General features: G+C 33.8%; 2 protein-coding genes across 5 annotated transcripts; one reads left to right on the plus strand and one right to left on the minus strand.

Moving 5' to 3' along the window:
• The first annotated feature begins 7,964 nt into the window (after positions 1 to 7,964).
• LOC143540135 (uncharacterized) lies at positions 7,965 to 10,727 on the plus strand. The gene is made up of 4 exons (XM_077033279.1): positions 7,965 to 8,047; positions 8,941 to 9,116; positions 9,187 to 9,379; positions 10,353 to 10,727. The coding sequence occupies exons 1-3, from the start codon at positions 7,999 to 8,001 to the stop codon at positions 9,274 to 9,276; spliced, it is 315 nt and encodes a 104-aa protein (XP_076889394.1). The 5' UTR covers positions 7,965 to 7,998; the 3' UTR covers positions 9,277 to 9,379; positions 10,353 to 10,727.
• A 1,263-nt stretch (positions 10,728 to 11,990) lies between these two features.
• Positions 11,991 to 16,368, minus strand: LOC143540151 (serine/arginine-rich splicing factor RS2Z33-like). 4 transcript variants are annotated; one of them, XM_077033289.1, is made up of 8 exons: positions 16,349 to 16,368; positions 15,114 to 15,227; positions 14,638 to 14,846; positions 14,419 to 14,514; positions 13,531 to 13,596; positions 13,192 to 13,388; positions 13,006 to 13,101; positions 11,994 to 12,471 (listed from the first exon to the last, which is right to left on the minus strand). In XM_077033289.1, the coding sequence occupies exons 3-8, from the start codon at positions 14,722 to 14,724 to the stop codon at positions 12,093 to 12,095; spliced, it is 921 nt and encodes a 306-aa protein (XP_076889404.1). In that variant the 5' UTR covers positions 14,725 to 14,846; positions 15,114 to 15,227; positions 16,349 to 16,368; the 3' UTR covers positions 11,994 to 12,092. The 4 variants fall into 4 exon arrangements, with proteins under 4 accessions (XP_076889405.1, XP_076889402.1, XP_076889404.1 ...); XM_077033287.1 differs by lacking the exon at positions 16,349 to 16,368 and having other exon boundaries at positions 11,992 to 12,471; positions 14,638 to 14,677; XM_077033288.1 differs by lacking the exon at positions 16,349 to 16,368 and having other exon boundaries at positions 15,114 to 15,236.
• Between the last annotated feature and the right edge of the window lie 4,826 nt (positions 16,369 to 21,194).

Below are 21,194 nucleotides of genomic sequence, written 5' to 3' on the forward strand. Positions count from 1 at the left end.
CAGTCTTATCTCCACCCATTACCCACCGGTTGCATAAAGACTCGGACTAAGGTTTTGCTGAGGTTTAGGTTGGGTGCGGAATAGGCATATTTAGTGACTAAGGTGGATGAAACCCAGTTAAACAAATATACTGACAACTAATCTAAAACAAACGGACTGCTAATTACATAATTGAATAAGAACTGACTTTCTTTTTGGCTTTTTGCTGATTTTTTTTTTCAACTGATAGACAATATACTAAAGCAACTAAATATACAACTCTGATAAACACATATTTACAACTCAACCGAGACATAAGTACATTGTGTACTATGCTCAACAACTGACTATATACAACTCGATAACGAACTGGATTTCATCACACAGGGTTAAAATAAAGTGAAGGCCAAGGCTGAAATGGTGTGTAATGTTCAGTTTAATAAATGAAAAGGAATATGGTCCAAATGGGCTCCTAGGGGAATAATGTCGGGTAAGGAAATTTATTTAGTGGGGGGAATAGTGTATGAAAGGGTTTTCTAAAGTCCTAATCTCCATACAGGTGGTGGTATTAAGATCTCGATAAGCATGTGACAAGCAAGTTCTAACTCTGTAAAACATACCGGTTTCCCTCAATCAATGGTGTAAGACGTGTTTTATATCTATTATATAGTATGTGTATTAAGTATAGGGGGCCATCTCACAATATGTCTGGAATAATGGGCTGCCGATATGAAACATGTATACCCGTCCCCTTGACTCGTTATCCCCGCCTAAATGACCCCATTTTCAACTTCTCTTTATAAAAACATTTGTGAGTAAGACTAATGAGAAGCTGAAAAACCAACCATGACCAGAAACCTGTGACTTGGCATTAATGGCAATAATTAACAGTTAACAACTTTGGTTTCTGAACACTCTTCGAGGTACCATCGGGCTAATATCTTTCAAATCCCCCATCCCCACACTTGAGGTTTACATTGTCCTCAATGTTAAAATAGATAAAACGATTAATAAACATTGAGGGACGGGGTTGAAATTGAATTTTTGACTAATAAGCAATTTTAAAATTCGGGGCTCAAATGTGGCGGTTTAACTAACAATTATACAATTACACTTTTAACGTTTAAAGTAATAAAAACAAAATAAATTATGAAACTGAAATCACCTGATATCAACGGGACTGGAGAAGGACCAGTCGGCTCGTGAACTCTCATAAACACTCGTATACTCTCGTCTCATCCAATTACCAAACTGACAATCGAACCTGCAAAATCTCGAGATGTGTAGAAGCAAGCTTCTCACAAGTGTAAGACATAGGTCTTTTAAGAGTTATGAAAATGATTTTCTTGTAATTTTATTAAAACAATTACTGAGCCAAATTAAGTCGTTTCATAATAAATTTTGTTAAATTAGTTAAAACATTAAAAGACCTAACTCACTTTCGTAGGAATCACGATTGCATTTAGCGTATGCAACAAGCCCTGTAAACCTCCCGGTAGCCCGGGAGAACGAGTGGGGTATCGTGAGGGTTTATAGTGAACTACACCTACAAAGTTCGGTTACAACAAAATATACATATAAATCAAACACAACAGCAACCAAAAGATATATAAACATATACACCCAACCGGTTACCCATACAGTATTCCAACAAATATAATAGTAATATAATACAAACCATGAGAATAAAAAAAACAAAATAAAGTAAAAAGGTAACCCAAACATCAACTGATGTGGCTGATCATCAGCAATGTCCTCTGGCGGATCCACAGGCTGCTCCGCTGTGATAATCAATGACTGCGGGAGCGGTACCTGCGAAGAGACAAATAACAAACGAAAATCGTGCAATATCCGAAGATCGTTCACGTACCGACAAGCATTGTATAATAGCTACCTCGTATAACATCTATAACATACACTTACCACTTAAGGTAAGTGTATTCATACTTCACATCGAGTATGCACACAGCCCCGAAAATATAACAAGGAAATGGGGCTAGAAACTCACCTGAACTCGGTTACTTCTTCCGCTACTGGTTATTCCTTCTCGAGCTGTGCGCGTCTAACTCGGGTCGTAAATCGGATCTCCTTCTTCTTCTTCTTCTTGGTTTCGGCTTAGAGAGAGAGAGAGTAGGATGAGAGAGAGCTAATTATGTGTTTTGGGTGGTGTATGGAGTATGAGAAATGAATGATAATTGGGTAATTAAGGCTTTTATAATTATGGATCATGGGCTTAAGCCCATGGTCTCATCCTTCCTTCCTTCATGACCCAAGTCCATAACCCATATCCATTAACCAACACTAGCCCGACCCATATCAACTCCTTCTCTATTTAATTATTTCCCGATAACCCGAGTAAACTTTACCTCCATTATTAAATAATATAATTTATATTATTTTGGAAATTTCGGGATGTTACAACAAGGTTTCTCTGTCATTTCTCATGATTAGAATGTTCCATTATTCTAGAGCTTCACCTTTGAGTTTCAAAGATGTGTACTAAGTTCTTTGAATCTTAGTACATTGACTAATAATAACGATGGACTCGATCTCTTCAAGTCATCGTAAAGTTGGTATAATACCTTGATTTCCATAGAACTCCTTTGGTTCGTAGGTTTTGAAGTTCTTAAAACTACAACCTTAAGTTTCTTGAAGTTCTTATTATCTATATTGAAACTATAATGGTTTTTCCATGATGATAAGGATTTCGGCATGGGTGAGTTCTAATAATCTTATTTGAATGTTTATATATCTCTTCTTTTATTACATCGATAAGAGAGATCATTGTGTCATGAATTCTCTCATGCATTTTGACTAAATATCATTCAGGAATCTTATGGCCAGATTGCATCATATTCTTGTTGCTTCTTTAATTGGAAATTTCATCATTATTTACTGACTGTTTTAGGTTTGTCATTCTGAGTATGAAAGAAACTTATATACTGATAATAAACTATGTGATATGTGAACTTAATGCTACAAGGAATCGTTTCGTAGATTTGTCGTATCCTTGGAGGAATTTCCTTTCCAATTTTTTTTCGGACCTTGACTAACCTTTCCTTAAGGTTATTTGTTTTGTGCTGGGTACAATCCATATGTTTTACCCTTTTGACTGAGAAATAATATTAAAGAACTTTTATAAGAAGATATATCCATATATCTCTTAATTACCATCAGAATATCTTAATGATTGTCGATAAGGTTCTACTTAGATATTACTAGTTTGTCCTTTATTGTATGCTCTTGAAATGACTAGTACATACCTTGTGTACAGACAACCCATGAGAATTTCTAATTCTCCTCCTAGGTTTGTTTATGTCTCTTTTGCGATATACTCTTTTGGCATTGATTTGGAGTTATTTATTCTCTGAATATTGTCCACCTGAACTTTCCAAACTTGCTGGGAGAATAATTCTAAGAGTTTTATGCTTTCTATTTCATGACATAATTTAAAGATAAGTTTAGTATTTCGAAGAAAATAAAACATATCTTTTATTTATGTTGTAGTAGTAAGAATGCACAAAACTACTATTGCTATACTTATTACAACTTATTGTCTACTTCTTCCAGCGGATGATTGATTTCTTGATCTTGTTTTTCCTTCTTGATGCTTTTGCTTTTGTCTTTCCTTGTTTTCCATTTCTTTCTTAAGCATTGCTTATGTTAATTTGGTAACATTAATTTCGTAATAATTAGAATTATTTTCAATGTCATACATTCCTTCTAAGGAAATTCTGAATCGTATTCAAGCAATTTTCCTTGAGTGTGAGTGAAGTAAGGATTTTGAAATGCTAAATATATTGTTTGTCCTTGATAATTGTCTCCATTACTCCATTTTCCCTTTTGACGATATTGGTTTTGATTCACTTGATCCTACTCCTTGCGTATTCTGATTTACACTTATCAGAACTGGTGGAGTATTGAATGAATCTGAATTTCCTTCCATTGTCATTTGATCTGAATCTTCGTTACTTGACACATGAATTAGGAGTAGAGATGTTCCAATACATCCCTTTCTTTTACCGGATTGAGGTTTGAATGGTATAACTATTATGATTGGAAATCTGCGTGAGATTTGATTGAAAATAGGAATGCGTTCCTATCTTATTTGTACAATTTACCTTATCAATAATATTTGAATGTTTAGATATTTTTCTGTTAAATATCTAATTTATCATGACTGATGATTATGTAATAAGATTGCTCTTTCTGTTTATTGATTGTCAGGAAGATTCTTTGTTTGCCCTCTATATGGCAAATTAGGAACCATTGATTGTTCTTTGACTGAAAAAGATTGTATAACAGTTGTTATTATTACTGGCCATATCTGATGGCTCAGATTCGAATGCAGTGATTGAATGTCTTGCTACTTAGCGTATATGCCTAAAGTAGTTTGTATAAGACATTGCTACAGATTATGTTTAGGGATATATAACTTTCAATCTTTGCTTATCCCTATTTATTCCACAAGAAGTTACAACTTAGGTACTAATATATTAATACCTAATTCGTTGAAACTGATGGTTCTATAATATGATTGATATTTATCTATGATCAAAGCCTAGGTATAATTTATACCTATTCGCTAAGATCAATGGCTCTGATACCAACCTGTCACACCCCGGTTTAGGCCTAGGCGTGTGACAAATAGTTGGTACCTGTTTTGTAAGTACATCAGAGTTGCGGGTTATTTTAGCGGAAGAATTTGGTTGAATAAAATATTAATTTATTTGAAAACTTCTCGGATAATAAATACCCGGTGTTTGATTTATAAAGCTTGTTGAAATACCGTCGCAATATTTTAATAATTAAAACTGAGCCATCATTACCTTGCGAGCATCTATCTCCATGAATGTCTTGCTACCTGTACTAATCTGTATTCCCTGAAATGTGGGAAAAATACGTCATCTATATGCTGGTGAACACGTATGACTCTATAAAACATTTGAAGGACATTACAATACAAACGTAGTTTTCTTGACAATCTCAGCGGAAGCATTTCTACTTCCGGTATATGTACCACTGCCTTACACACACAACGGTATTCTCCGAGCCAAACGGCCCTGACTAGAGAACTGGTCATGACCGTTTAAGCTCGCGGCTTCATTGCCTTTGATTGATTGATTGAGCTTTAACAGTTATGTTTGGATCCAGACATATGCGTATTCGGTCTGAGTTGATATTATTCTCTACTTTGTATTATAATGTTTTAGAGATTTCATTATCTCATGTAGACATTGATTGACTCGTTAAGACAAACACCCGTTCGTCTCATTGAGTATGAATATGTTTTGACTGATTAAAAAGGTTTGAACGTATTCACCTGTGATTGTCTGTTCTGAATGATATGGCGATTTCATTTGAAACCTTGACTGTGAATGAATGATTGATTGACTGACTGATTGAATGATTGATTGACCTATAATAAAATAGGTATATAAATATCTGGATCGTCACTTGATCCGGCTATAGACCTTTAGTCTGGTTTAAATAGCTTTAAACCTTGATTGATCATTTGTTTGAATGAAATATTTAGACTTGTAGTCTCTTTGTTTAATTACTAAATCATATGTTGAGTTTCTTTTTCATGAAGAAACATCCATAATCTGTTTCTTCTTCAAGAAGAAACATTCATTGACTGCTAGTATTGAATGTAAAATCTTATGTTTCTTAATCATAAAGAAACAATGTTTTTACTATATTCCTTGTGTATGAAATGCTATGTTTCTTAATCGTTAAGAAACTATATCTTGACTATATCCTTATGAATGAAAAACATGTGTTTCTTAATTGTAAAGAAACATTACTATAATCCTTTGAATGTTTAAAAGCTTATGTAAACATAATTATGATCAAGGTTTGGGCTATATCCCTAACTGTAGTCTAAGCCATAATAATAATAATAATAATAATAATAATAATAATAATAATAATAATAATAATAATAATAATAATAATAATAATAATAATAATAATAATAATAATAATGACTTAGGCAGATCCCTACCTTACACGGTATTCGAAATTATATTACTAAGATTGATCGAGCAGCACTTTCACTCTCTATCGCGTTCTAGAGCTTAGACTGTTGGAGCCTTAGAGCTTGGCACGAACTTCAAGGTTGGCACGCAAAATGAGGCGACATATGGTGTTCGTCGTGTCTTGCACGTACTTCGAGATAGAATGTTGGGTTATTTTGGGTGGCACGCGCTTCGAGGTATCGTCGGTGTATGTCACAGATTACGAGGTGACGATTGTCGGGTTGGGGCACGGAAACCGAGGTAGAGAGAGTTTGGTGTAAGAATGAATGAGCCGTGACCCCTCCCTTTTATAGCTGATTTTGGGTCCCATCGTGGTACGCAATGGGTCCTCTTCCTTGGCCGTCGCGTACCGCGACGCCGCCATTTTTGCATGGGCGCCACGTGTCCTTCCCTGCTGCCACGTGTCACCATAGTGTGACACGTGTGTGATGTGTCATCACGTCCCATCGCGGTACGCGATGGCCGTCTTCTTGGACTCATCGCGTAGCGCGATGGGTCCCTGAATATTATTTTTCACTTTTAGTCCCTTGTCTTTGATAGCTAAGCGGCTCGCGGCGATGCGAGCGTGTGAAGTGCAAAGTGCGCCATCAAAGCGCCACATTGCACCCATCGCCCTTCGCCCGCGCGCGTGCTCGTTGGGTGCTTCGCACCCTCCGCTAGGACCACTGGGTGCATGCTAGGCATATAAGAATACTATTATGGAAAATCTCTTCCTTATAAAGAGCTTCCATTTCTTTACCACCATTTTCATGTGGGATGGGTGGGTTTAAATTTCTTTATTTATACCCATGTGGAATGCTTCCACTTTCTTACATCTTTCAATGTGGGATGGAATTTCTTTATTCCATATCCTTAACATTAGATGACTTTATTTAAGGAATATTTTATTTCCTTATAGAATGATCTTGTTTTCTTTATTTAAATTTTCCCAACACTTATTTTAGGGAATAATTTTGATCATTCAACTTTACTTAGTTGTCAAATTTGGATCGAAATTTTGGGGATGTTACACCATAACTACATATAAGGCATAAGATGTCCAAAGAGTAGAGAAAGAGAAGTTGCAGTTGTGATCTTGGAGACGGGGGAGGGATAGAGGTGCACAAAATACCTGACTTCGAACCCGACCCGAAATCGATTCCTACCCTTACCCGAACCGGACCCGCTGGAACCGATTCCAACGTTACTTGGTCAAAATCCAACTGACCCGAAACCCAAAAAGGAAAAACAGAAAACCCAGTCAAATACCCAACTATACCTGGAGGCTGGAACCAGTTTCTGCCTGACCTAGTTTTGACTTTTATTGACCATATCCGAAACCGGTTTCTACCTTGATACCGGTTCCTAAGAATACCTGGTTTGTGCAGAGAGGGAGATGAGATGACACTAATAAGAAGTGAGTTTGGTTTGGCCCAATGGGTTGAATCATTAGGGCCCAAGATCAAATGTTGAGCCCGGTATTGAATCATGCCATTAGTAAAAATTGAAATGTTTTGTTATAGAAAAAGGTGTTATCAATATAATATAGATCAATGTCTTGACGAATAACCTGGCAATTTAATAATCCAATAGTAAAGAATTTAGATCAACCAAGCGCAAACATACGGTAAGTGCCTGACAAAAAATATTTTATGATCATATAAGACCTCTTTCAACTATCGAAAATATATTATGTCACTAGATATTATGTTTTCGAGTTTCGTCACCACATGAGGTGTATAGCGTGCAAACACCTAGAGATGACAATCCAATATTATAGAAATTTTTATACTTATTGTTTTAAAACAATTCTTGATTTTACGTTTTTGGTTTACAACTAGTAATATGATTAACTTGTATGTTTGTATTTTTCTAAATTTTATACCTTTATTTCCACCTTTTATACGTTCATCCGTAGCTTCAAACATATAAGTTTACGATGCAATTTTTTGTTACATAGTTTGGAACACTATCGATGATTGATTGATTATTTACTCCAATGGCGAATTCTAGGGTTTCCATTATTATTATTCTCCTTTGTTTTCCAGGTAATAATTGAGCTGATTATCGAATTCATTTAGCTGGATATTGAATAACATCTTCTATCTAGGTTTAACTAACTTCTTTAGCTTAGCTTTATTAATCAAATATTTTCCCCTGGAATGAGCCGACCCAGGCCAAGCTCCGCTCGGCTAAATTTTAAACCGAGCTGGCTCAGTTCAGTTTGGCCTGGTTTAAATGATTAATTTATGAAGTATATATACACACACAAAATTGAACTCGATATATAATATTGAAACACTATATTTTGTAACTAATTTGCAATATGTTAATTGGAAAGAACAAAAGATTCATAAAGGTCTTTCTTTAAACCCATTTGCATCAACAAAATATAAAAGGAAACTCATTAAACAAAATATCATAAAATGCTTCTTTATATGAATATGATTATGCACATAGTACTTGGGGGTGTAAACGAGCCGAGCAGCTCACGGGCTACTTGAGCTCGGATCGATAAAAAAAAGCTCAAAATGAGCAGAGCCCAAGCATAAAATAAAGCTCCTTTACTTTTTGAGCTCGAGCCGAGCTTAATATCATTTAAGGTTTTTCTCAAATATATAAAATAGTTATAAAAGTATATAAGTTATTTAGTAAATAATAAACAAGCCGACCCCGAGCTTGAAATAAGTACACAAGATCCGTGCTCGAGCTTTAGAAAAAGGGCTCGACCTTGGATCGGCTCGTTTACACCCCTAGTATATACATATAAATATATATAATAAATAAATGTAAAATTATTTGAGCTAGCTTTTTTCGAGTTCTGAGTCACAAGCTTTCTAACAACCCTACCCTGGGCTATAGTTTGGTTTCTTAATATGATCATGACTTGAAGATGTATGTATATAAATGCTGGTTTCATTGCTTTCCTGTTTGTTTGCAGAACTATTATTATCAGCAGTTGTTACACTTCAATCTCTTGAAATATATACAACCCATGAAATACTAGCATCAACACCTAAAGTCTACTTTAAATGTAATGGGGAGAATAAGACGGTTTTACCAGATGTGAAGAAGAAAAATAATTTATATACTTTCAAGGGTGAAGAATCTTTTCAGGTATATATTAACACCAATTTTAGTGTTTATTGTTTTGAAACGAGTTTTAAGTCATGTAATATTATTTCAGCCGCTCACAAGTTTTGAAAGTACAAAATGCAAAAGATGTGGATTTTATGAAGAGGATCGATTTACATCTGATGATGTGTTTGACGAGTGAGAATTTTGCCCGTCTGATTTTGAATCTGATGATGGTCGGTACGTTCGTGCCAAAAGCAAGGAGTTTAATGCAACGTTTTTCTGTCCTGAGTGTGTCAAAAAAGGTATTTTCTTTCTGATATCCTATATGCATATCATGCAAACATGTAGTTTATTTAGATGTGGCAAATGGGTACATCCTTGTGTGGCTTGAAACGGTTCGGGTTGGGTTAAAGTTAAAACAGTTTTTGTCCAATATATTTTAAGTCTATATGAGTAACTTGTATGTATATGATTGAAGTTTATGTTTTTTTTTTTCTGTGTTTCGACTAAAAGTATTTAGAAGAAATTAGAAGGTTGTATGCACTAATACTCATAAGGCAAATTTTGACCCATTTAATCCTTTGTTTAGCTGCTTCCTTTTAGAATTATTTTTACCCATTAGACATAGAATTCATTAGAGATGTAAACGAACTGAGCCTTAGCTTGACTAGGGTCGAGCTCGGCTCATTTTGACTTACAAGAGCTCAAGCTCGAGCTGTTTTACCGTACTAAACCTTGGGATCGGCTCGTTAGTCGTATTTTTAAGCTCAAGCTTGGCTCATTTATTATTTATTAATCAATATATATATGTTTTTAATTATTTTTGTGTATTTTTTAGTTACCTTTTTATACATATTAATACATTAAATAAAATCATATAAGTAATAGGCCCGTTTAGATTTTTGAGCTGGTTGAGTGAAGCTCAGGCGTAGGCTCGTTTATTAAACAAATTTCTTGTAACCACTAGAATCATCTTTATATAAATATAGTCAAAGAAAATTCATATTATTTCATAGTCTAGTTTCTTGAAAAGATTGATTTATAAGGTTTTATCACTTTATGCATAAAAAAATAGAGTTTGGGATACTTTTCACCCATGTGAACCCTTTACGTTTAAGCTATATATACATATCTGGCCCATTAGAGATAAAACATAACCCAGGTCAACCTATTCATAACTAAATCCACAACAATCTTTACTATCCATAACCCATTAGTCATATTTTATTTTGATTGTTTTGACTTTTCGTGACACTAATAAAATAATTGTTGTAGGCACGGGCAAGAGCTCGGATAATGCCTCGCATGCTCATGAAGAAAACGGGATGCATTGGTCCACAAAACTAATCATTGGTATAAGTGTTACAGTTTTAACCGTACTACCAGTCATGGGATTGATTGTTGGTTACAAGTATTGGCTAAAAAGGAAAAGAAAGCATGAACATGCGCGGTTTTTGAAACTGTTTGAAGACACCGATGAAATAGAAGATGAGTTGGGTATTGGTCCGCTTAGTGACTCAATCTAACAATTGTCTTTAATGTTGTTTGAACTTGTGACATGTTATTGTATATATGTAGATTTGATTATAGATTTGAAATGGTGATGATAGATTTATAGGGGATGTGAATGCATGATATGGTTAGTTGGTACAGTATGTTCTTTGAAGGTTTAATTTTCTTGATTTGACTTGTTTCTAAAATAAGTAAATGTGTTAGAACATAGGGATGGGCATGACTATTTTGGTTTGATTTTGTGCTTAAGTCAAAGCTAGTTAATGTGTTGGTTTTTGGATCTTTCATAATCTATTAGTTTTTATTAAGTTTGGCATACTGGGCAGTGGGCAGGGACGAGTGTCAGGTTAAAACGAGTTCAGTCAATATGAACTTTTAGTAAAATGATTTCGGGTCAAAACGTGTAAAGAAAAATAACAGTTTTGTTCAGGTACTTTTGGCCAAAGTGGAGTTGGGTGACGGTGGTGTCGACAGTGGCATAATTGATGGCAGCGGTGCAGTGGATGTGTCGGTGGGCAACATCAATGGTAAAGTGGTGGCAGTGCCGATGACGAGTAGGTGGTTGGTACAAACAGTGGTCATTGATGTGGCTAATCTGTTTATATTCATTATAATTATAAGTTAACAAGTTTTATAATTGTTGTATTTTTTTTTGACACATTGTCTACTTTAAGGTGACACAAATAAATCTATATACAACTTAAGTTTGCCCTAGTTAACCAATTCTTTGAAATATGGTTCCTAAGCATCGCGTACTCAACAAGTAAACCCCGAGTACTCTCCGTCTAGGCCGAGTACTCTGCAAGCAGTTCCCATGTACTTCCCGATTACGCCGAGTACTCGCAACTCCCACTTCATCAACTTGGCACCACCTAGCGACTTCAGCAAATAATGGTCATGATTGCCACCATAAATAAATTGGCTTGGTTAGTGAAGTTTGATGGAATTCAAATATATATCCACAAATGAAATGGTATATCCTTACAAAGCTGTTGAACAAGTAATATGTGAAAATTATAATGTAAGTAAATTAACAACAGTTTTCCTTTTTTTTTTTTATGGTTTTTTACCTATTTCTTCAAATAGAAAGAAAAAAAAAATAGTCTAAGCAACAGTTCAGTTTGACAATTACAGTTTATATAGTAGGTAATTTCAATCATTTTTGTTTTTGTTTTTCCTAATCCACAATAAGTATCTACTTAATCCAACAATTAAGATCGTGACCCTAGCAAATAGGTCGAAAAACTATAATGAAAACCTGTGACCACGAACGAAACTAAAAACTCCAGACAAGCAACCAAAGCTCACAAACATAATCAGATAAAGCGCAACTTACGCTAAACAAGTTCCTTAAAAGTAATTATTCCAACATTAACCAACACGAAAAAGTCCTCATTTTCGTTTTAACCATCTCTCAACACCAAAACACATTAACCATAAACGCTAGTTTCTCAAAAGTCTGTCTTTCAACTACTTAAAAATAAAAGACGCCTCGCTCACCTCTCAATTCTCTTCGTCACCATCAGCTGGACTTCCTTCAACAACCAGACCCTCTTCATCAACCGGGCTACCCTGAGGCGCATCCACATCACGGTCAACCGGGCTCTCACGCACAGGGCTAGGGCTACGGCTCCTACCATTGGCTTCAGCTGGACTTTGACTCTTTGCTCTTTGTGGGCTCATGCCGTACTCTGAGTTAACACGGTCAGGAGACGGGCTAGCCCTGTCTTCATTAGGAGTCGGGCTGTGGTTCTTTCCCTTTGAAGGAGGTGGTGAACCACGTGCATCGGGACTACGGCTTGGGCTCCTGGAGTCACGGGGACTCTTTGACCTCCTTTCATGGTCAACAATACGTTCTTTCTTTTCGGGAGATCTTGAACGACTGGCACCAAACAAGAACAAAAATTTATTAACTCTTGTCAAAAAGATTACAAAAAAAAAACAATACTTATGGAAGTCGACTAGGCTACCAAACTTAAACGAATCCTATTAGTTATATAATTCTTTTATATACTAAATACAAATGTATAAGATATTATTACTGTAATATATAGATATATAATTAAAATTAACTGAAAATCTATCATGTTATATACATGCATTTTAATTTATAATATACTAAATAATAAATACTAAACGAGCCGAGCCAAGCTCCAGTTCTCTTAACACGCCAAGGTTGAGCTTAGGCGAGCTCTAGCCCAGCTCGTTTACACCCCAAGACACATAAGACCAATGAAATCATTTTATTCATTAAACTAGTTGATTACTAAATAAATATTCTTTTTTGTAATTATAATAACACTTGACTATTAATTATGTATAAAAATTAGAAATTTTAGAAGCTTTTTGTAATACATCGTACCCAAAACCAGTGTTGACCCAGTACACAAACCGCCCCAACCCTTCTATTTTCTACCTGTAGCTACGGCTTCGGCTGTAACTTGGGCTGCGGTTTTGGCGACGACGAGGAGAGCGTGACCGAACTGGTGACCTTGAGAAGCTTCTAGTATGTCTGCAAAACAATTAACATTATTAATATGATCAATTCGTTGTATCAAGAAATAACAAATTGATGAAAATATATTTAATAAGGATTACTAACTTGAGCTTTTTGGGGCTATTTTGACAGTGTCTTTCAATGTGGCCCCTTTCACCACAACGATAGCATTTGTTTTTCCAGTCGCCAGCTTTGCAATCTCGGGCCCAGTGACCATCAAGCCCACAATTGAAACACCGACCCGACCCTGGAGGTGGACCCCTTCCTACATATTCTCTAGAACCACCGGACCCACGTGGAGTCTATAACCAAACAAAACATAATTGGGAGAATTTATCAATACAGATTAAAAATTTCTAAAGCTATTGAGTATAGACCTAGAGATGACAATTCTGACACGGCACGAAAATAACTAGGGTTTAAAGTTAAACTGACATATCTAACCTGATTATACCCGAGAGGCGGGCCCCTTCCTACATGTTCTCTAGAACCACCAGGCCCACGTGGAGTCTGTAACCAAACGAAACATAATTGGGAGCATTTATCAATACAGATTTAAAATTTCTATAGCTATAGAATATTATGACAATTTCTGACACGACATGAAAATATAAGGGTTTGGACTGGCATATCTAACCTGCTGATACACAGGTTGGGTTTGGTTGATCTGTTTATTTTAAGCGGGTCAAGTAAACAGGTCAACCTACTAACCAAACAAAACACAATTGGGATTTTGTAAATTCAGAATTAGAATTTTTAAACCTAAAAAACTAAAGGTGACAGTTTCCAACAAGACCCGAAAATAATCAGGTTTTAGGTTTGCATAATTAAAACAGTTCAGGTTAACCTGTTTAATTAACTGGCCGGGTTAGTTAAGTGAGTTGACCCACCAACCCGATTAGTTAAACAGATCAACCCACTAGCCCGTTTAAAACCATTTTTGACAACCCACCAACATGTTTACAACTTGATTAGTTGGTGCCAACTCGTTTGAGACATTTTTAGATAAATGAATTAAACAGGCCATGTAAGGTTACATGATTTTAAGTGTGTGTTTGCTAGGGTTGATGTTTTTGGGACAGATATAATATGGGTCGTGTTCGGGTTAAAAAATTCAATCCGCCAAGCCAACACAATTGGCATATTTACTCATGAAAGGTCAAATCAGAAACATTAGGTAAATTATAAGAAAAAAAGGTTTCAAAGATAGCAGGCCACACATGTCAAAACTCACATAAAGGTAATCTGATACATAATTTTTCGTATATCAATTCATTTTCAAAAGCTTACCATATATTAAATTATAAAAAAATATGAACTGAAATCACTTACACCCTTTGCGAATTCCACAAGAAGCCGACTGCCATTTAAGTCTCTACCATTCAAGCTGTATCTTGCATCATCAGCATCCCGAGGATCACTAAACTCCTGTTATAAATAAATACAAATACAAAAAGAGCAAAAAAAAACATAATTTTGTAATAAAAACATCATTCTTAAATAACAAAAAGTAACTCTTTTTAAAAAAAAGTTGTACAGAGGGGTACATACAACAAATGCAAAGTCGTGCTTCATATCCACATCGCGTACTCTGCCAAAACGGTTGCCAGAAACAATAAGGCTATCATACATCATCATCGCCCATCAAAACTTAAACACCATTTTTGGATTGTTGACAATTCCATAAAAACACCAACTAAGACTACATCAAAAGTCTCCTAACACTCTGCCAAGAATTCCCACCATTTGACCTCCAAAACCTTCAACAAATTCATTCATGTTAAAGGGTATTTTAGTCACTCCTATATTTCTCACTCCTTTTCTTCTAATGTTCCTTCAAATCTATTCTTAGTCATTCAACAATTAGAATCAAACAATCCCTTAAAAACTCAAGTCTAAAGCAATTAAATACAACTATACAAGCCACTCATGCGTTCACCCAAGACTATTTTCTATGAATCAAACTTTGTATGCCATACATAATAAAACTAAAAAGAAGATGACTGAAGATTGAAGAAAACACTTACCTCCCATATTTGCTGAAAAGATACTCTAAATCACGAGAACGCGTCCTTGAAGATAAACGACCCACGTATAAACGAGTTGTACCATATCGATCATCATAACGAGGCATTTTTAACCTGATACAGTAAATAATCCATTAGCAATGCATGGAAGTGCCTATATGTGTTAAGGTAGAATATAAATATTAGAACAAAAATACATTAAGGATGTTTAAACATTTGGATTAAACACGCTTATATTAGATGAATGCAATATCTAAATATAACAAATGAAGGAACAAAGTAAACCACTGTTATCACAGAAAAAGGTTCAAAATACCTAACTGATGTTGCTAATTTCCCCCAACTACAAATCAGATAAAAGTTACAAAAGAAACCTAACCACAAAAACTACCGTATGCATCTAACTTCACATACAGAATGTAGGGGTGTGCAAAGTCAGCTAACCGAAAAGTGTTAACCATAACCATAACCAACGGTCGGTTAAACCGGCAGTTATGGTTATTTAATTTTTTCTGCTGCGTTTTGAGTTTATGATGCCTATTAAGCCTTAATTTTCCACTCCTGATTACTGATAGTTAGAATTAGATTTCAGTCATAAGGGCGATTCGATTCAAAGTGGTCGGTGTAATTCGGAAGCATGTGTTTCTTCACATTGATAACACCTTTCATCATACAATAATAAAGATTATCTGATGTGTTAATGAAAGTATGGAAAATAAATATGATCAAAGTAGAAATTTAAATACAGAAAACTCTTCTATTACATTGACCAACATACAACAAAAGTAAAAAAATTATAATACGGAAAATATTCTATCAAAAACAAATATTTCTCGGTTCGGTTAGAGTCGGTTAACAAAGATACCTTAACCATAACCATAACTGATCGGTTTTCGGTCATGGTTTGGTTTTTGCTCACCTCTGTTCCAAAAACATAAAACTTACAGCTTGAAATGAAATTTGAGCATAATTTTGGTCCAATTACCAACATATTCTACTAAAAATCATGCCGAAACACACTTAACTTAATCTCCTTAACGTAAATTCACCAAAACTAACATCAATAAACAACCTTACACATAATCAATCGCTTAAATACAATCTCCTGTACTCGCATGCATACATAATTATATATACAAATTGTTTAATGTCATTCGATACTGCCGAGACAAAACGAAACCTATGTATAATATTAAAATTCACAACATGAATCGTAAATCGAGATGAAGATGAACCTGAACAAACGTTTTCGTAAGCTTCCCCCAAATCCGATTGAACAAGTTTCTATCGTAGGAATAATAATAATAATAATAATAATAATAATAATAATAATGGACCATTAAAGTAAGTGGGGGCCACACGATAACTACGACTAGGACATTTATTTTGTTGTTTTTATATAAAAAGGTAAATAAAAAAAAACAAGACAGACGTACTTGAAACGAGAAATTATACCAATTTTATCCAAACAAGTTAATGTTTAAATTAGATCGATTTTCTTTCGAAAGGTAATCCAAAGACTTTATAGTTTTGTTTAAAAAATATTAACGATTTTTTGTCAAAGATCACTTCGTTTCTAATTTTTCATATGCTTCAATCGACTGTGAGAATAATACGTTGTAAAACTTGAGACTGCTGACGATCCAAATTTGATTTTACTTAAGTGTTCATGATTTATGTTTAATGAATGGGAACGTAAAGATAAGAATAAAACTTTTAATAATTTTCTCCCGTAACTTTTCTTTCAAAAATGAACAAATTTGAAAGAGAAAATAAGTATAGTGCATATGAAATTTTCGATTTTATAATTTCATTTAGGAATATTGGATTTTAATAATACCTATTAGATGGTATTAGTCGATAATAATCCCTATTCGTTTTATGACCACTGGCGGTCCCAAATTCAAAAAAGTTGCCCCTCAATGGTCCCCCGTTAAAAATGATTTAACGACGTTATAGTTTTTTCTGAATTTCAAACCAATGTTTTAGGGCTTTTGATCGTTAGGAGGATACGAGTCGATTAATGTAAAACTTAGCTTGAAACAATAATCCAAACGACTTGATTTTGGTTAATTGTAAGTTCAAACACCCAAATTGAAGCATTGTTTCGTCATTTTGAATCACTATTTCAAACTAAGTTTTACACCAATCAACCAGTATCCTCCTAACGATTTAAAGCCCTAAAACATTGTTTTAAATTCAGAAAAAACTATAACGTCGTTAAGTCATTTTTAACGGGGACCATTGGGGGCCAACTTTTTTGAATTTGAGACCCACAGTGACGATGAAACGAATAGAGTTAATATCATCCAATATGGATTATTAAAACCCAATATTCCTTTCATTTAAAATAAATAATCTCGACCAAAGGGCATAGTTATAAACTATCACTTCCTTTTATCTTCTTTCAACTTGGACGCATAGGAACATATAAGATCTTTAATTTCTTCTTTTTTTTTTTTTAGCCCTGCTTGCGGTGCGCACATATGATGTATATATGTGTGAACCCTCGGGTGGGCAAAAGTGAAATTGCACTAATTTTGACGTTATTTTACTAATCTCGTGAAAATAACGTTAAAAGTGACGGACGGTTAATCAGGCATCATGTAGTGGCGTTGATAGCCGAAAGACAAGGGTACATGCACCGATCAGCCGGTGTCCCGATGATTGAGTGCTATGTGCCTTATGTCCAAGGCTTGATGCAAAACTACTATCGAGCCGGGGGTCTCACTGGAAGCAGCCTCTCTATCCTTATGGGGGTAGAGGTAAGGCTGTCTACATCTTACCCTCCTCAGACCCTACTATAGCTTTGCTATTGGTGGGATATACTGAGTACGATGATGATGATGATATGATGAATTTCTTCTTTTTTTTCCATTCGAACTTGATATACGAAATTACAATATATTTTTCTATTTAATTCTTTTTAGGGTCAAGTTATTCTACAAAAGAAACAAAAATGAAAAAGATGAGAAAAATTTATAGCCACACAAAAAAAACTCTAAATTTTTTTTAAAAAATTAACAAAAAAAATTATAACTAAAAAATTAATAAAAAAACGAAAAAAAAAAACACAAAAATATTTTCACCGTCTTTCTCGTTCTAAATAAAACACAGTGGTAAGTGAAAAAAGTCGATGCCTATTTTTGCTATCATTGTGTTTTTTGTATGTTTTCGTCATTGATTGTGTCTTTTTCTCTTAACATTGTGTCATTTTTCTTTATATTTATATTGTGTTATATTACTCAACATGTGCTATATTTTGTTCGGCATTTTATTATATTTTAAGATATATTGTCTTTTTTTTAGTTGTAATTGTTTTGCTCATTTTCGTCATTCTGTCTTTGATCTCGGAATTGTGTCTTTTCGTCATTCTGTCTTTGATCTCGGCATTGTGTCTTTTCGTCATTCTGTCTTTGATCTCGGCATTGTGTCTTCTCGTCAATTTTTTTTATTTTTTCATTTTTTTATTTTATTTTATGAACGGGAATGATAGCGAAAACATTTTAGTTTTTTAAAATTTTTCATTTTTTATTTATATTTTGAGTTATGATTTTTTTATTATTTTTTTGAATTTATTTTTAAAGGTTTTTGTTGATCACAAATCCTTCTCATACTGTTCATTTTTATCTCCATTTGTGTTTGAACTTCACCCCTTCTTTTAAGGGTCCTACTAGGTACACCCAAGAGAATTAAAAACACCCACCTAATCCGTCATAGATTGGGCAATCTATGACATTGGTGGGGTCTTTTGGGAAAATGTGTTTTTTTTTGTCTTTTTATTGTTATTTTATTGCTTTTTTTTTGTCTTTTATTTTATTTTATTTCTTTTATTTTATTTCTTTTTGCTTTTGTATTAGAAATCTTTAAAAAAATGCTTTTAAAATATTTTTCATTTTAAACCAAGTTTCAGGTAAAACCGAGTAAAAGTCGAACTTCTCATTTTAACGAGCTAGTCATTGTTTAAATCACCAAAAATATTTCATGACATTTTTAACTTATGTTTTATTTTATATTATTTAAATTTCTAAGTGTGTGATGTGTTGGAACCAAACTTGGTTTAATACCAATATCGAGTGGATATACATTCGCTTGAACCCGGGTTTGGGACTTTAATCAATAAAATTTCTCAAACTTGTTTAAGCTACTGATTTTATTGAAGTAATTCATATATTTAAATAGAATTTTTTGACGAGTTTGAGTAATACGGGGATATAAAATGAATTAAATAAAATTAAATACTCATAAATACAATTTTTTATTAATAAGAAAGTTCCGAATTACATTCATGAGTCGGGTAAGCATAAACGAATACAAATACGAAAAATCCGAGATATTACAACAACGGTATAACAACGACGACGATTATGCTGGGGATAAGCCCACCACACGCAGACGAGACGACGACGCAGGTGGTGCTGCAGTTTAGATTTGTTTTTGTATTTTGTTTCTTTTTTTTCAAACTCGTTGTTATGTATTTAATATTATATATAAATTTGGTTTTGTTTATGTTGTTTCGTTTTAATTTAAAAAATGTTGTTTCATTTTAAACCAAGTTTCAGTTAAAATCAAGTAAAAGTGAACTTCTCGTTTGGAAAAATGTGTTTTTTTGTCCTTTTTGTTGTCTTTCTTTTATTATTTTTTTTTGTCCTTTGTTGTCTTTTTTGTATTTTTATTTTTGATTTTGTTTGTTTTGCTTTTGTGTTAGTGGGGGTGTAACCAATTTTTATTTTCAATATTTTTTTTGTTTTCAATCCATTGGTTTTAAAATTACAACGAAACAACAATTTTAAAATTGAAACGAAACAACGTAAACAAAACAAAATTTATATAATGATATTAAATACATAACGAGTTCGAAAAAAGAAAGAAAACATAAAAACAAATCTAAACTGCAGCACCACCCGCGTCGTCGTCTCTTCTGTTTGTGGTGGACTTATCCCCAGCATCATCGCCGTCGCCGTTCTACCGTCGTTGTAATATCTCAGATTTTTCGTATTTGTATTCGTTTATGTTAACCCGGCTCGGGAATGTAATTTGGAACTTTCTTATTAATAAAACTTGTATTTATGAGTATTTAATTTTGTTAATCATTTTATATCCTCGTATTATTCAAACTCGTCAGACAATTCTATTTAAATACATGAATTACTTCAATAAAATCAGTAGCTTAAACAAGTTTGAGAAATTTTATTAATTAAAGTCCCAAACTCGGGTTTAAGCAAATGTAAATCCACTCGACCTTGATATTAAACCAAGTTTGGTTCCAACACACCACAAACTTAGAAATTTAAATAATATAAAATAAAACATAAGTTAAAAATGTTAGAAAATAATTTTGATGATTTGAACAGTGATTAGCTCGTTAAAACGAGAAGTTCGACTTTTACTTGGTTTTACCCAAAACTTGGTTTAAAATAAAAAATATTGAAAAAGAATTTTTTTTAAAAGATTACTTTACTTGTACAAAAGTAAAAAACAAACAAAAGAAAAGAAAAGACAATAAAAAGACAAAAAAAAAAAATAAAAAAATAAAGTAATAAGAAAAGACAACTAAAAGAAAAAAAAACATATTTTCAAAACACCCCACCAATATTGCCCAATCCATGACGGATTGAGTGAGTGTTTTGAAAACACTGTATCTATCTCCTTATTTTTTTCCTTTCTTTTCTTTAATTTATTTACCTCGAGAACACCACGTTAGAGCTAATTATGCAAGCGTTTCTTATTCTTTAGTCAAAGTACGTTACGCATTTCGATTTAAGTTTCAAAGGTTTTGGGTTGTGATCTCAATCTTGTAACATGTTTTGCATCTACAACTAACTTTCGTTAAAAATTCTATCAAGTTAAGTTGAAATTACCAACAATCATAAATAATCTAAACAAAGATTAATTTCCTTATTTATTAATGTTAATTTTGGTGAGCTACACACACCAAAACATGTTAATCTTGATCTTAAACCAACACTAATATTAGATGGGAAGGGCGGTGGTTTATGCAGTCGCGATGGTGTGACGTAGGTTGAGCATGGATTAGAAAACTGAATAAATAATCATTGATGAATTTATAAATATATGTAA

The sequence above is a fragment of the Bidens hawaiensis genome, unplaced genomic scaffold (genome assembly GCF_021521415.1).
Source record: "Bidens hawaiensis isolate Kalapana, Puna unplaced genomic scaffold, B.hawaiensis_p1.1 tig00012141_1, whole genome shotgun sequence".
NCBI lineage: Eukaryota > Viridiplantae > Streptophyta > Magnoliopsida > Asterales > Asteraceae > Bidens > Bidens hawaiensis.